This window comes from Diceros bicornis, chromosome 4 (genome assembly GCF_020826845.1).
Source record: "Diceros bicornis minor isolate mBicDic1 chromosome 4, mDicBic1.mat.cur, whole genome shotgun sequence".
In the NCBI taxonomy this organism is placed as follows: Eukaryota; Metazoa; Chordata; class Mammalia; order Perissodactyla; family Rhinocerotidae; genus Diceros; species Diceros bicornis.
The window spans coordinates 1514504-1526991 of NC_080743.1; the positions used below are offsets into that span (position 1 = coordinate 1514504).

The 12488-nt window shown below is 45.8% G+C and overlaps 1 protein-coding gene across 8 annotated transcripts in view; it reads left to right on the forward strand.

Annotated features, from left to right (window-relative positions):
* Positions 1-12488, forward strand: part of PATJ (PATJ crumbs cell polarity complex component) — a 307655-nt gene that overhangs the window by 46206 nt on the left and 248961 nt on the right. For all 8 annotated transcript variants that reach the window (XM_058538171.1, XM_058538173.1, XM_058538175.1 and 5 more), the window contains 2 exons: positions 7051-7185; positions 11739-11900. In XM_058538171.1, the coding sequence (XP_058394154.1) occupies positions 7051-7185; positions 11739-11900 (297 nt within the window). The remainder of the gene's footprint in view (positions 1-7050; positions 7186-11738; positions 11901-12488) is intronic.

A 12488-nucleotide genomic window follows, 5' to 3' on the forward strand; every position in this document is an offset into this window, starting at 1 on the left:
GCACCATCCTCCCGTATCACGTGCTTGTTGTGGGTGCGCCATCCTCCTGTGTCACAGACATGAGAGAGAAGGGGCTGTGCTTTTCCCACATAATGTTATCACACCTATTTACTTTCTTCTACATTGATTTCTTAATTATAAATGCCCACAGATTATTTCTTTATTTTGATGAGCCGTAATTTTTTAAATCCCCTTGTAATTGGGAGTTACTTCTTTTTTTTTCTTTTTTTTATAATTTTATTTATTTTTTTCCCCAAAGCCCCAGTAGATAGTTGTATGTCATAGCTGCACATCCTTCTAGTTGCTGTATGTGGGACGCGGCCTCAGCATGGCCATAGAATCGGTGCGTCGGTGCACGCCTGGGATCTGAACCCGGGCCGCCAGCAGCGGAGTGCGCACACTTAACCGCTAAGCCACAGGGCCGGCCCGGGAGTTACTTCTTAATTCAGTAGTTTCTCATTTCTCCGTACAATATGTAGAGGAGACTTTAACCTAGCAAAACTCATTTCACAGATGAGGATACTAAGGTTTTCCCAGGTTGAATGACTCACCTCAGATTATACAGCCAGGTAGTAGTGGGGGCAGGTTGCAGCTTAGAGCGCATCCCTTCACTCCTGAAATGTTCCTGAGCTCCTACTCTCTGCAGGACGCTGGGCCACTAGCTGTGGGGAGCAAAGTGGAAGAGGCCCATGCTCTCGTCAAGCTTGAATTCTGAACTGGGTAGGAGCATGATAATAAACCAGTAAATAGAACTTGATAAGATAGCTGTAGATTCTAAGAGGTGATGCAAAGGGACAACAGCATGATGAGAGCTAATGGGGGCCACTGCGAAGGCCTCGAGCTCAGGCTTGAAGGATAAGAGCGAGGGGAGCTGAGAAACAGGTGAGCGGCAGGTGCAGCAGTGTCTGGGTCAGATAAGTGCGGAGTACATGTTGTTAGATGAGGCTGGTGAGGAAGACCAGGTGCTACCAGCCTTGAGCTCCCTGGCAATGAGCACAGGCTGTATCCTCGGTCCAGGGACACCAGCAGAAGGTTTTAGGTGGGGTGGTGTCACGATCTGAGGTCAAGGCTGAGGGGTTCTCCTCTGTCCTGTCAGCTTTCTAGTTGGGAAACTTGTGTTTCACTGCTACAGCTGGTGTTCCTAAGGGTCTGGCTGTCTTTAGATGGCCACTCTGGATTACCACCCATAGCCACCACTCTTGAAGGGGTTATGATTCAAGAAGCATCTTCCTATATTCCGGGCCGATGTTCTGGATGAGGCTTTCCTTTGAGGTGGGTGGAGTTGTGAGGAGAGAGGGAGGTGGGACAGTGGCTTGAGCATTGGCTGTGCGGTTTCTCGGAGGCTGGTGATCACGACACAGGAATATCTGGGGAGATGCGCTTCAGGGAGGGATGGCTCTCTTGGCAGGCGCTTGCTCAAGATAATCACACACCATGAGGGAGGAGCGTTAAGCTCAGTCCAGTGACCTTTCTGCTGGCCATCAGCGGGTCTGGGGTGAGCGTTAGCAATATCCCTGGCCTGGGAAACAAAAACACCAGCTCCTGTTCTCTGGATTTGACAAGCGCGACGCACAGATGTCACTTTATTTCCTTCTGGGTGATATTCTCTGAACCAGAGGGTGTTATAATGTGAGTTTCCCCCTCACTCTGATGAGCAAATATAATTTTTAAAGTGGAGGGTTGCCCTGGGCCCTGCAAGAGCTGGATCACCGGGTTAACAGGTCAATTCTTTTTTTTTTTTTTTTTTGTGAGGAAGATCAGCCCTGAGCTAACATCCACGCTAATCCTCCTCTTTTTGCTGAGGAAGACCGGCTCTGAGCTAACATCTATTGCCAATCCTCCTCCTTTTTTCCCCCCAAAGCCCCAGTAGATAGTTGTATGTCATGGTTGCACATCCTTCTAGTTGCTGTATGTGAGATGCAGCCTCAGCATGGCCGGAGAGGCGGTGCGTTGGTGTGCGCCTGGGATCCGAACCCAGGCCGCCGGTAGCGGAGCGCGTACACTTAACCGCTAAGCCACGGGGCCGGCCCTCAATTCTTTGCTTTAAATACATCTTCTTTATTTCTCACAGTCACCCTATTGGCCAGCCGCTGTTGCCTCCTTTCTACTTTCAATAGGTGGAAACTGAGTGTCGGGCAGGTGAGGTGACTTGCCGAAGATCATATGCAGCTCGTAAATTAGGAAACAGGTCAGAGGTTCTCTGGCTTCTGAGTCTGTGCCATTCTTTGCTCTTTTGTTTTTTCTTTTGAATAGATAATATGTGGAAAGACAAAATGAAAGCCGAAGAAGTATGAACTGCAAAAAATAAGCTTCCCTCCCATCGTGCCCCCTGTTCTGCTCCCAGAGGCACCCACCACTGTCACCAGTTCCCAAGTGTGTAATTGCACATTTTGCTGATCTCTTTTTGAGTGAAGAACACACAGAATCAGATAATTGCAGTTAACAGTGGTTACCTGCTAGGGCAGGTGGCCCACAGAAACATCAGAGGAGCTTTTTCAAAATACACGTGCCCTGTTCTGTTCCTCCTGACCAATATTCTGATCCTGTAGGTTTGGGGTGAGGTCCCTAAAGGAAATTGTGGTCCCTGTCTTGCCTCCCTCCACGGGGAATTCTTGTTCGGGTCTTGCCACCGTGCCTTCTGTGTATTCATGGGAGGAGGTGTGACTTCCTCCAGACAGAGGAGCAGGGCTCACTGGGAGGATGGCGTTTGAATACACTCTGAAGACTGGGTTTGGAGAAATAAGAGCAGTGGTGTTCTAGGGGGAGGAAATGCCATGAGCAAGGTAGAGAAAGGGTCATCTGTGCAAAGTGTGACATCCGGTGTCAAAAGCTCAAATCTCAGGTGGGCCAGACAGGTGACATGAGTGATATCTAAAATGAACGGCTGCTGATACCTGACCTGGGTGTCGGGTAACTGAAGAGAACCTTCAGTATATTTCTGCACAGGAGAGTATGTAGTGTGTAGTGTTTGAACATTCAGAATTAAAATTTTAGATGGATGAGAAAAACTAACATAAATCAAGCTGTAATGGGTTGATTGATTGTCTTCATAACCTCTGAGTGAATACACCTGACTTTGGAGGCCATTATACTGTGTTTCACCATTAGTTTAAAAGCTAGAGCCTCATTTTTGCAAAGTTTGTTTTTTATTTGTGGTAAATTTAGTAACTCTTCCCCAAATCTTAAAACATAAATGGCTCTTTAATATCTTCCGACTGTGTGTGTGTGTGTAGTTCTCATAACCCATGGCAAGCGCATGCAGGTGTGGGTTATGAGAACCGATTGTGGGGTTCATTCTGTTCTGTTTTTAGTTCAGCTTTCTTGGAGCATCCTCCCCATCCCATGGACATATCTATTCTTTTCCAGAAGTTTTTCTTCCCCCCGAAGCAACATCATTTATGTTCCCACTCGAGCATTTTGATATCTTGTTTTTGGATCCTAAAGTAAAGCTTGTAACGAAACGAATGAGCTGTGGTTTGCTTCGTGACAGGTGTCCCCCTCACGCGTTGGAGGCCGCTGGTTCTTGGTGTCATTTGATCTCCATCATTTTAGCTCTGACAGTAAATCACACAGTGGTCGCATTGTCCTTGGATTCATTTTCTTGTATTTTCACTTGTCATATCAGGATCATGAAAATTCTGCTGCTCATTAACTTTGTCACCTTAAATAGGACCCCTTGCAAAGTGCGTTGACTGAGCATCACATGCAATGTGCGTGTGAAGGCGTCAGTCATCTCTCTGTTGCCCCTGCTCTTGTCGTTTTAGCACTCTGCTCCCTCCCTAAGAACTCAGAACCCCGAAGGGGTGGAGGGCTGAGAGCGCAGGTGAGACGGCTGATTTGTTTAGCTGCTAAATGCAGCTGGGACAGGTAATTAAACAGTCCTGCCCCCGTGGAGAAGCCTGTAGCCATGTTAACGTGAAGTCTCAGAAACCCAGCTGCAATCTGATTTAGATTGATATCTAAATCAAGATCCAGAACTGATATTAGGTGGGCCTTTCAGATTGACAGGTTTCGTAAACATCGTTTCTGGTTTATTTGTCGAGCGTGATTGGAGATGGGGTATGGGTGTTCTGTTCGAGGTTTGAGTTTCCGGGGAGCGTGTGATGTTTACAGATATCTGGGGGGAGACCCTGGAAGGGCACAGTGCCGTATCCGGTGGGGGGAGTCCACGGGTGGGTTCTGCTGCCCCTCCGTGCTCCAGCCTCTCCTAACTTCAGCTGTTCCTTGGATGTGGGAACGGGGTCTACCCTGCAGGGTTATCGAGGGGTGCTGGAAGGCAGACTGGAATCAGTTTCCTCCTTGGTCCTTTCATTTTTTATAGGGCATGTTACTATCTAAGTCACGAAGATCTCTCTCTGCACAGCAATGTCTTCGTTTTAATTTGGACACTTATTTCTATGCAGAAATTGCTACCACCGTCTACCCAGTCGCTCAAACCAAAACTTGAGCAATGCTGCTTTTCACTCACTTTCCACAAGCAGTTTCCTAGTAGACTCTTCTAGGGCCAACGCATTCGTATCCTTCAGTCTCACCTTAAATGTCCCCATCTCTGCAGAACCTACCCTGACCAGCTCTCTAGATGGCATCCCTGGGTGTGTCTGAGATCATGACCCTGCTCGGTTCCTTCATAGCACTCGTCACAGTTGTAACTTTGTTTTTCACAACTGTTGGTGGATTGTTTACTCGTTTGCTTGGATCTGCTTGCTCTCTTGCTTGCTTATTGCCTATCCGCCACTCTAGATGTTAGTGCCATGGGGATTGAGACCGTTTCTTTAATTCACCCTATAATTCCAGCTCATGACTCAAATCCGTGCACGTAGTTTACACCCATAAACACATGCTGGATATGATGTCCAGACGAGGCTGTAGATCAGCGGTATGCTGGTAAGTGTCTAGCTCTCAAAAAAAAGAGCAGCCCCAATCTGTAGCATTCGCAGATCTCTGTGGTGTAATAGTCCCTGCACGGTAGGCTTCAAGCTACCAAAGTGACGTCACCGGACTCTTGAGTTGGGAAGCGATTCACAAAGCACTTCACTGTTGCAGGTTTCTGCACGGGAGCAGGACAGCTTAATCGCCAGCCCAGCTCGTTTAGCAGCTAAATAAATCAACCGTCTCATCTGTCTCTCTCAGGTGCCCACCCCTTTGGGATTCTCTAAGTTCTTAGGGAGTATTTCCACCATACCTATATGACAGATAGAAGTCATTTCAAGAACATACATAACATGTGGTGAAAATAATTAGAAAGTGATGGATTTTGAGTACTTATTACATTTATTTTTAATACTATTTATTTAATTGTAACTGTATAATTTAGTTTTTTGTAATGGCTATATTTAAGAACTGGCTTGCAAAATCCCTGAGAATTGAACTATCTGCTCTCATAAGCAGGCGCCAGTGCACCGCTGGAGATGACCTGCAGGTGGACCCACTGACCACTCTCTGCCCTGGTGTTGGGCTCACAAACAAAGGAAGGAGGAGAGTTGGCAGAGGCGGGCGGGGAAAGTTATCACAGAAACATTTCCCTGTGAGTTTTGAGTCACCCTTTATTACTGGAGAGAGTGACCCCAGTGTCTCCTCCTGGCTCAAGGTCCATGATTTGGTACAACGACCAGACGGCAGAATGAGATGGGGGCAGCGAGAAGTAAAGACGTCACAGGGAGGGAACGAGAGTGGAAACAGATTTCACCTTGCTTACCACTGGGGCTCCTAGCCCCTAGCCTTCTACAGAGACGGCTGTAGACCTGAAGAGCCTGGAGGTCAAGAGTGATCATTGTTGGAAGATTAGCCCAGGACCAGAGGTGCCTCAGGCCCGTGTTAGGTCACTGAGGTCTTAGTCAGCTGGACTGCTTGCCACTTCACAGTTGTCTGTGTGTCTGTGGGGGGACGGAAACAAGCCCCGGGTGGTGTCTGAAGCAAGGCCTGTGGGATTCGAGGGACTCAGAGCAGATGACGAAGGGGAGGTGACGACTCGGAGAGATGCGATCACAGAGAATAGGAAATAACCATGTTGTGGAGGCGTTGCCACTGTGGGTAGGGCTTTCTTCTTATCAAGTATACAGATAGATGAACAGACTGTTGATACAGGAAATATAAGTTATATTAGCACCACTTACATATTTGAGTTTATACAGCCACAGTGAGAAACCATGAGCTCTATCTGTAAAAGAGAACGGAGTTTGGTGCACGCCTTTGACCTTTACAGCCAACAACACTAAGACGCTTGTCTCTTTACATTGACATTGGCTAGAGATTCTTAACCCTTAACTCATATCTGAGCTCATGTGAATCCTTTTAACCAACAGCATCAATCCTAGAGTGGAATAATGATTGCCTTCCTTATTACACACCCCTGCCTGCCCCCAGATTGGAAATTGTTCTCACTTAAGTTGGTGACGTGGAAAAGGACATCTTGAGTGAGGTACCATCTTTCATAGATTAGTTCAGATAACATTTAATGAGCCATTTTTAGTGCCTGGTACTGTTCTAGGACCTGAGGTTATGGAGAGAAAAGATACAGACTGCACTCAAGCAGAGGAGCTGTCAAGAAAGTTGGAATTTTAAGCACAGTATGTTGTGAGCTGTGATAGAGGGGTGCACGGGGCGCTCTTGTGCCCCAGGTGGAGGTGCATCAACTCAGATATCAGGAAGGGCTTCCTGGAAGTGACCCTGCCTTGGTATTGAAGTGTGAGTGGAAGTAAGTTAGATAGTAAAGAGGAGCTAGAATGTTCTGGGGCGTGGGAAGCCTGCAGAAAAATGAAATAGAGAATACATATTGGGGACTATAGGAAGTGTGGGGTGCCTGTTGCTTAGAATTGAAGGCAGGACTTTGCACATCTGTGTCTCCATTCCTGGGGAATCTGAGAGGAAAAGAGGAGTGAGAACAGGAAGACAAGTGACTTCGTGTCTTACTTGAGGCTCGTTTTCTGGCCATTGTCCTCTGGGGATTTTGGTCATTGGATTCAAGAGGTGGGGCTTTCATGTCAAAATAATTCCTGATGGAGGATTGACAGTTGGACGTGTCCTTGTCGTTTTTTGGTATTATTGCTACAGCTGCTGCCCATCCACACCTTGAGGCTTGGCATGGAAGTGGATTCCTTTGATGGACACCATTACATCTCTTCGATTGCGCCAGGTGGTCCTGTTGATACGCTGAACCTCCTACAGCCAGAGGATGAGCTTCTCGAGGTAACATTTATGAGGAAAAAAGTCACAGGGCGGGAATTTTTAAGTTCTAGGTAAATGTATTCTCACCAGAAATCCACTGAGTTACACTGACACCAGTGCCAGTGTAATGTGAGCTATTTAGATTGAAAAATGCTTGTGACTATAGTTAACAATACTGTATTGTATACTTGAAAGTTGCTAAGAGAGTAGATCTTAAATGTTCGCACTCCCCCCGACACAGATGGTGACTATGTAAGATGATGGATGTGCTCACTAACCTTAGTGTCATAATCGTTTCACACTATGTATGTAAAATCAAATCATCACCTTGTACTCCTTAAACTTACACAATGTTTTATGTCAATTATATCTCAATGAAGCTGCCAAAAATAAGTAAAATAAATAAAGGCAAAGAAAAATACTAGCAGCCTCTGTAATGACAAAGAAAGCAGATTCTATGCTTTTAGTTCGTTTTCCCCATCTTTTGGGACTCCTGAGAGGTCCCTGTGAGTGCTTATTTAAATGATTGACTAAGAAAAAAGCTGATGTCCTGTTTCAGTTTGATAGCATAATTGGTTTTTTTTAGGAAAATTATTTTTAAGAATCTAATCCTGACCCTTGTTTGCAACACACAGTCGCTTTTATCTGCAGGTTTTGTTGAGCATTTCTAGTAAGGGTTGGAGCTGGACACCCGCAGGCTTGTGTCCCGGTGACTGGTTTTCAGCTGTCTCCCTGGGGCTCCCTCCCCCAACACAGCAGCCTCCACTGGGCCCACTCAGGCCCCCAGCCTCTCTTCAGTCAGAGCGGTTCTAGAGCACTTCTGTTTTTACATGGCCTTGAGAGATTTGTAGATTGGAATGTTCTACAGCTAACACAACAAACCAACCAAACAACGTTGGAACCCCTAATCTTACACATGAGAAAATAAAGCACTGATTTCCCCCAACTTTATACCCTGGTAGAAGAATGGCTTTAGTTCATGTTTTCTAACTCCCATTTCACTGTTTTTTCAAATATACACATTACCTCCTAAGCTCCTAAAAAAATGATGTGGAGAATGGTCAAACCTAGAGAAGGCTGTGTAGACTAGGGCTCTGCCGAGAGTTAGGATCCACAAGAAGCCCCGGGTTGGCTTGATAGAATCAACTTTGTAGCCAAGATTGGAATCCCATGGGCCTTGATGATAGAGATTTCTTTGTAAAATTTATGTTTGCTCAAAGTGGAGAGACAAGGATAGCAAATAAGTTTTCTGTTGGATGCAACTGCATTTTTTTTTAACAGTGTCCGGCCACCTAGAGGAGTGTGTTGAGAAATCTGGGTTGAATTTCGAGGTCAGAAGGAAAAGTGCTCTAACTAGTTGTCAAATTCTGTCATAAGCACGGGAGGGGAGGGTGTTGGAGTCCTGTTTTAAGATGTAGTAAGTTGATTATTTTTAGAGGTGTTCAAAGAAGGATATTGCGATGCTTATTGCAGATTAATGCCCTAGATTTTACTCCATCATTTATGGTTTTTATGGTGCTTTCGTGTCTTTCTCCTCTCATTTGCAGGGCACATGGCATAGCTTTGTGGGTCTCACACATAATAATCTGTAGGTTGGAGACCATTTCTAAAATATGTAGTTGTTAAGTATTGAGAAATGAGACATATTTGTATGGGAGATATGGAAATATGAGTGAAAACTGGTTTAGTTCATATCTATGTGGCAAAATATACATAACATATACTTTACCATTTTAAGCATTTTTAGTGACCAATTCAGTGGCATTCAGTATAATTAACTACTAGTACATGGTGGGTGATAGAGAGATGTTGGCTATAGGTGAGCCCAGCCAGCAACAGCGTCCTCTGGGCCTCAGCCAGGGTCAGAATCCCTTGGGCCTGGATGAGAGTGTGGTGTAAGCAGCAGCCTGAAGACGTGGTGAATTTCGTAAGCACAGATGTCTGGTGAAGAAACGTGGGACCCAGAGAGAAGCACAGGTGTGCAAGTCAGAGGAGCTGCTTTTGGTTCTGAATTTGCCACAGCCTAACTGTGTCCCTGGGCATGCCACTTAACTTTGAGAATCAGTTTCTTCATTAATAAATGCCTACTTCACTATGTGTTTGTGAGGATCAAGTGGAATATCGTCCCTGTAAACTGTAAAGCATTATCTCACTGTGAGATATTGGCAGTATGATCACTGTGAAAAGGCATAAACAGTCTTATAGGACAGGACGAATCTGACTGAACGAAGTGATGTAGTGAGACAGTGCTTGTACAGCATCATGGACTCTGGATGAGCATGTGCGTGCGCTTTCTAATCACAAAGTCTGAATAAGTGAGACTTGATGGCACGTCAGAGGGTTGAAGGGCCTAGAGAAATATTGTGAACTTTAAAATAAAACTTGGCTTCTTCTGAGTAACCGAATATAGAAATAAAAAATCTCTGTAAAGTTAGCCAACTAAATTCCTGCACTTAAAGTGTGTGTGTGTGTGATGTACTCCTTAGAGCTTAAAACCAGAAACACAAATAGGTTTGGGGTCAGAGCACTGCGCCCAGTCTCAGCCAGAGCAGCTGTTTACAGCAGCCGTGAAATCCCCCAGATGGGGGCTGGTGATGGGAAATGTGGTCAATCCCTTTAGCGATGGAGAGCAGGGAGAGGGACTACCAGGCATGGCTACAATAATTGGAGACAACTCAAATGAATAAATAATGAGCTGAATAAATATTTAAGTCTACTGCAAGATAAAAACCTGAAAAGTGATTTTCTAGTTTGTTGAAGTATGTGAAGCACACGCTGATCCTTGTGTGCGGGTAGAGCTCCTGCGTGAACCGTGTCTGGTGCTTTCTCTGCAGCCTAGGTTACCACCCATCTGGTTGACTTTAGAGCTTTCCATGCCGGTGGCACCGGCTGGCACCGTGGACGTGGTGTGACCAGTGATAGTGCCTCCTTGCCCATTTTTGTGTGAAGATTGACTTGCTTCCAAGGAACACCCTTCCTCTGCTGCAGACTTGCTGTCCTTGGAAGCTTCCTGAGTCACAGTGCCGGGAGAGGATGTTGACCTCTCCGCTAGGGCTCGCTCCCTGGAGCACACCTGGGTCTCTACGGTGTGGTGATTCCTTGGTAAATAGTTAACTGGCCTGAGGGCTAAGGGCTTGGTGTTACAGGCCTGAGAGTGGTTCCCAGGGACGGCTGACTCAGGGCTCAGACAGCGGCTGATGGGACCGTTCCGATAGCCCACTCTGCTCCTGCTCTCTGAGCAATGACAGTTTGTGGGAGGTTCCTCCCAGGAAAGTCAGCTCTGCCAGGTAGCTGGGCACCAGCACTGTGCCTGTCAGAGATGAATGCCAGACCAGAAGTACATTTAAAACTAATAATGAACCTTCCTGGGAAGGTGGGAGTCAGGCGTGAAAGGCTGTCTGTGGCCTGGATTGTGTTCATACCTCAGCTTTTTGGGAGCAGCAGACAGATCAGCTTTTACTGATTTTTAGTCAGAAGTGAGAGTGCTCCTTGAAGTAAAGTCATATGTATGAAAAATTAGGACAGACTTATCTTCCTAAATCATTGGTGCGAAATATTGTTATTGTGCACCAAGAATAAAAGGAAATTTATGGGCCAGCCCCGTGGCGTAGCGGTTAAGTGCGCACGCTCTGCTGCTGGCGGCCCGGTTTCGGATCCTGGGCGTGCACCAACACACCACTTGTCGGGCCGTGCTATGGCGGCGTCCCACATAAAGTGGAAGAAGATGGGCACGGACGTTAACTCAGGGTCAGTCTTCAGCAAAAAAAAAAAAAAAAGGAGGATTGGCATAGATGTTAGCTCAGGGCTGATCTCCCTCACCAAAAAAAAAAAGGAAATTTAGAAATTTTTGTGTTGATAAGCATTGGTCATTAATAAGGAATAGTTGGTTATCTTTTTGTTCTTTTAAACATATGGGACACGAGTAAGATAATTTAAAAAGTAACACTTCCTACACTTGACGGCCGTGTCAGCAGAGCATGTAAGAATGGAACTGATGCAGAGTTATATGTGTTTTTCTATAGAAGTGGTTTTTCTAGGATGATATTAAGAGTTTATGGGATGTGAAAGAAAATTGTGAACTGATGCTAAATTTTGACAGCCGAGTATCCTAGATTTTGTTACCTATACATTGTTGAGTGGTTTTTAACAGCCTTAAGTTAGTGTTAATATCTATAGTGATGTTCTTGTGAGATGGAAAAGCAAAAGGGCGCGGTCTTAGGAGGCTGTAAATAGTATTGCGTGTGTTAAAGGAGAGCTGGGTGGAGGCGGATGAGAGAAGACAGCATTGGAGGGTAGGAAGCAGAGACCATGGAGATGGGAAAATCAGGCAGATAGCTTCCCCACTGTACATATTTTGTACTTCTTCAAAGTTCAGTGAAGGTCTAGGCTTAATTTTTATAAATTTTAAGGATTTCCAATGTTTAGTTACTACTAAAAATATGATTTACATGTAGGCCCTTTGTCTCCAGGGAAAATAAAATGACATCCTGTTTTCATGTTGATAGATTGATGCAGCCAGAGATTCTGTTTTCTCGCTGGGCCTCCTTGGTTCTGACTCTGCCTTGTCTTCCCAGGTCAACGGTGTGCAGCTCTACGGGAAATCTCGCCGAGAAGCAGTCTCCTTCCTTAAAGAAGTGCCGCCCCCCTTTGTCTTGGTCTGCTGTCGGCGGCTGTTTGACGATGAAGCCTCTGTGGATGAACCGAGGGCCCCCGAAGCCTCTCCTCCCAAGACGCAGGTACTGAGTGAACACGCTTACTCGGCCCCAGTCACCAGGGACGACACGAGGGTGTATTGCGATATGAAGGGAGGGGAGAGACTTCCTCCCTCTTTTGTTTGACTGCAGTAGCTCTCAAAGGCAACCATGTGTAGCTCTTCAAATTGTTACTTTTCATTTAACATCATAAAACTTTTCTTTTTTTTCTTTTTTACTTGAATTGTTGGTGACATTAATGTGCATGCACTTTGGTTTTAGAGAACCTTTTTTTATAAAGTATAGACTTTTTTTTTTTTTTAAAGATTTTATTTATTCATTTTTTTTCCCCCCAAAGCCCCAGCAGACAGCTGCATGTCATAGGCTCACATCCTTCTAGTTGCTGTACGTGGGACCCGGCCCCGGGTTGGACGGAGAAGCGGTGCCTCGGGGCGCGCCCGGGATCCGAACCCGGGCCGCCAGCATCAGAGCGCGCACTTAACCGCTAAGCCAGGGGGCCGGCCCTAGAGAACCTTTTTTAGAAATTGCCTGGGCTCATTACTTTTGTCTCCCAGTTCAACTCAGTTCATCTTAATAAGTTTAAGATGTTGGTGAGTGTTGAATATCTAATGG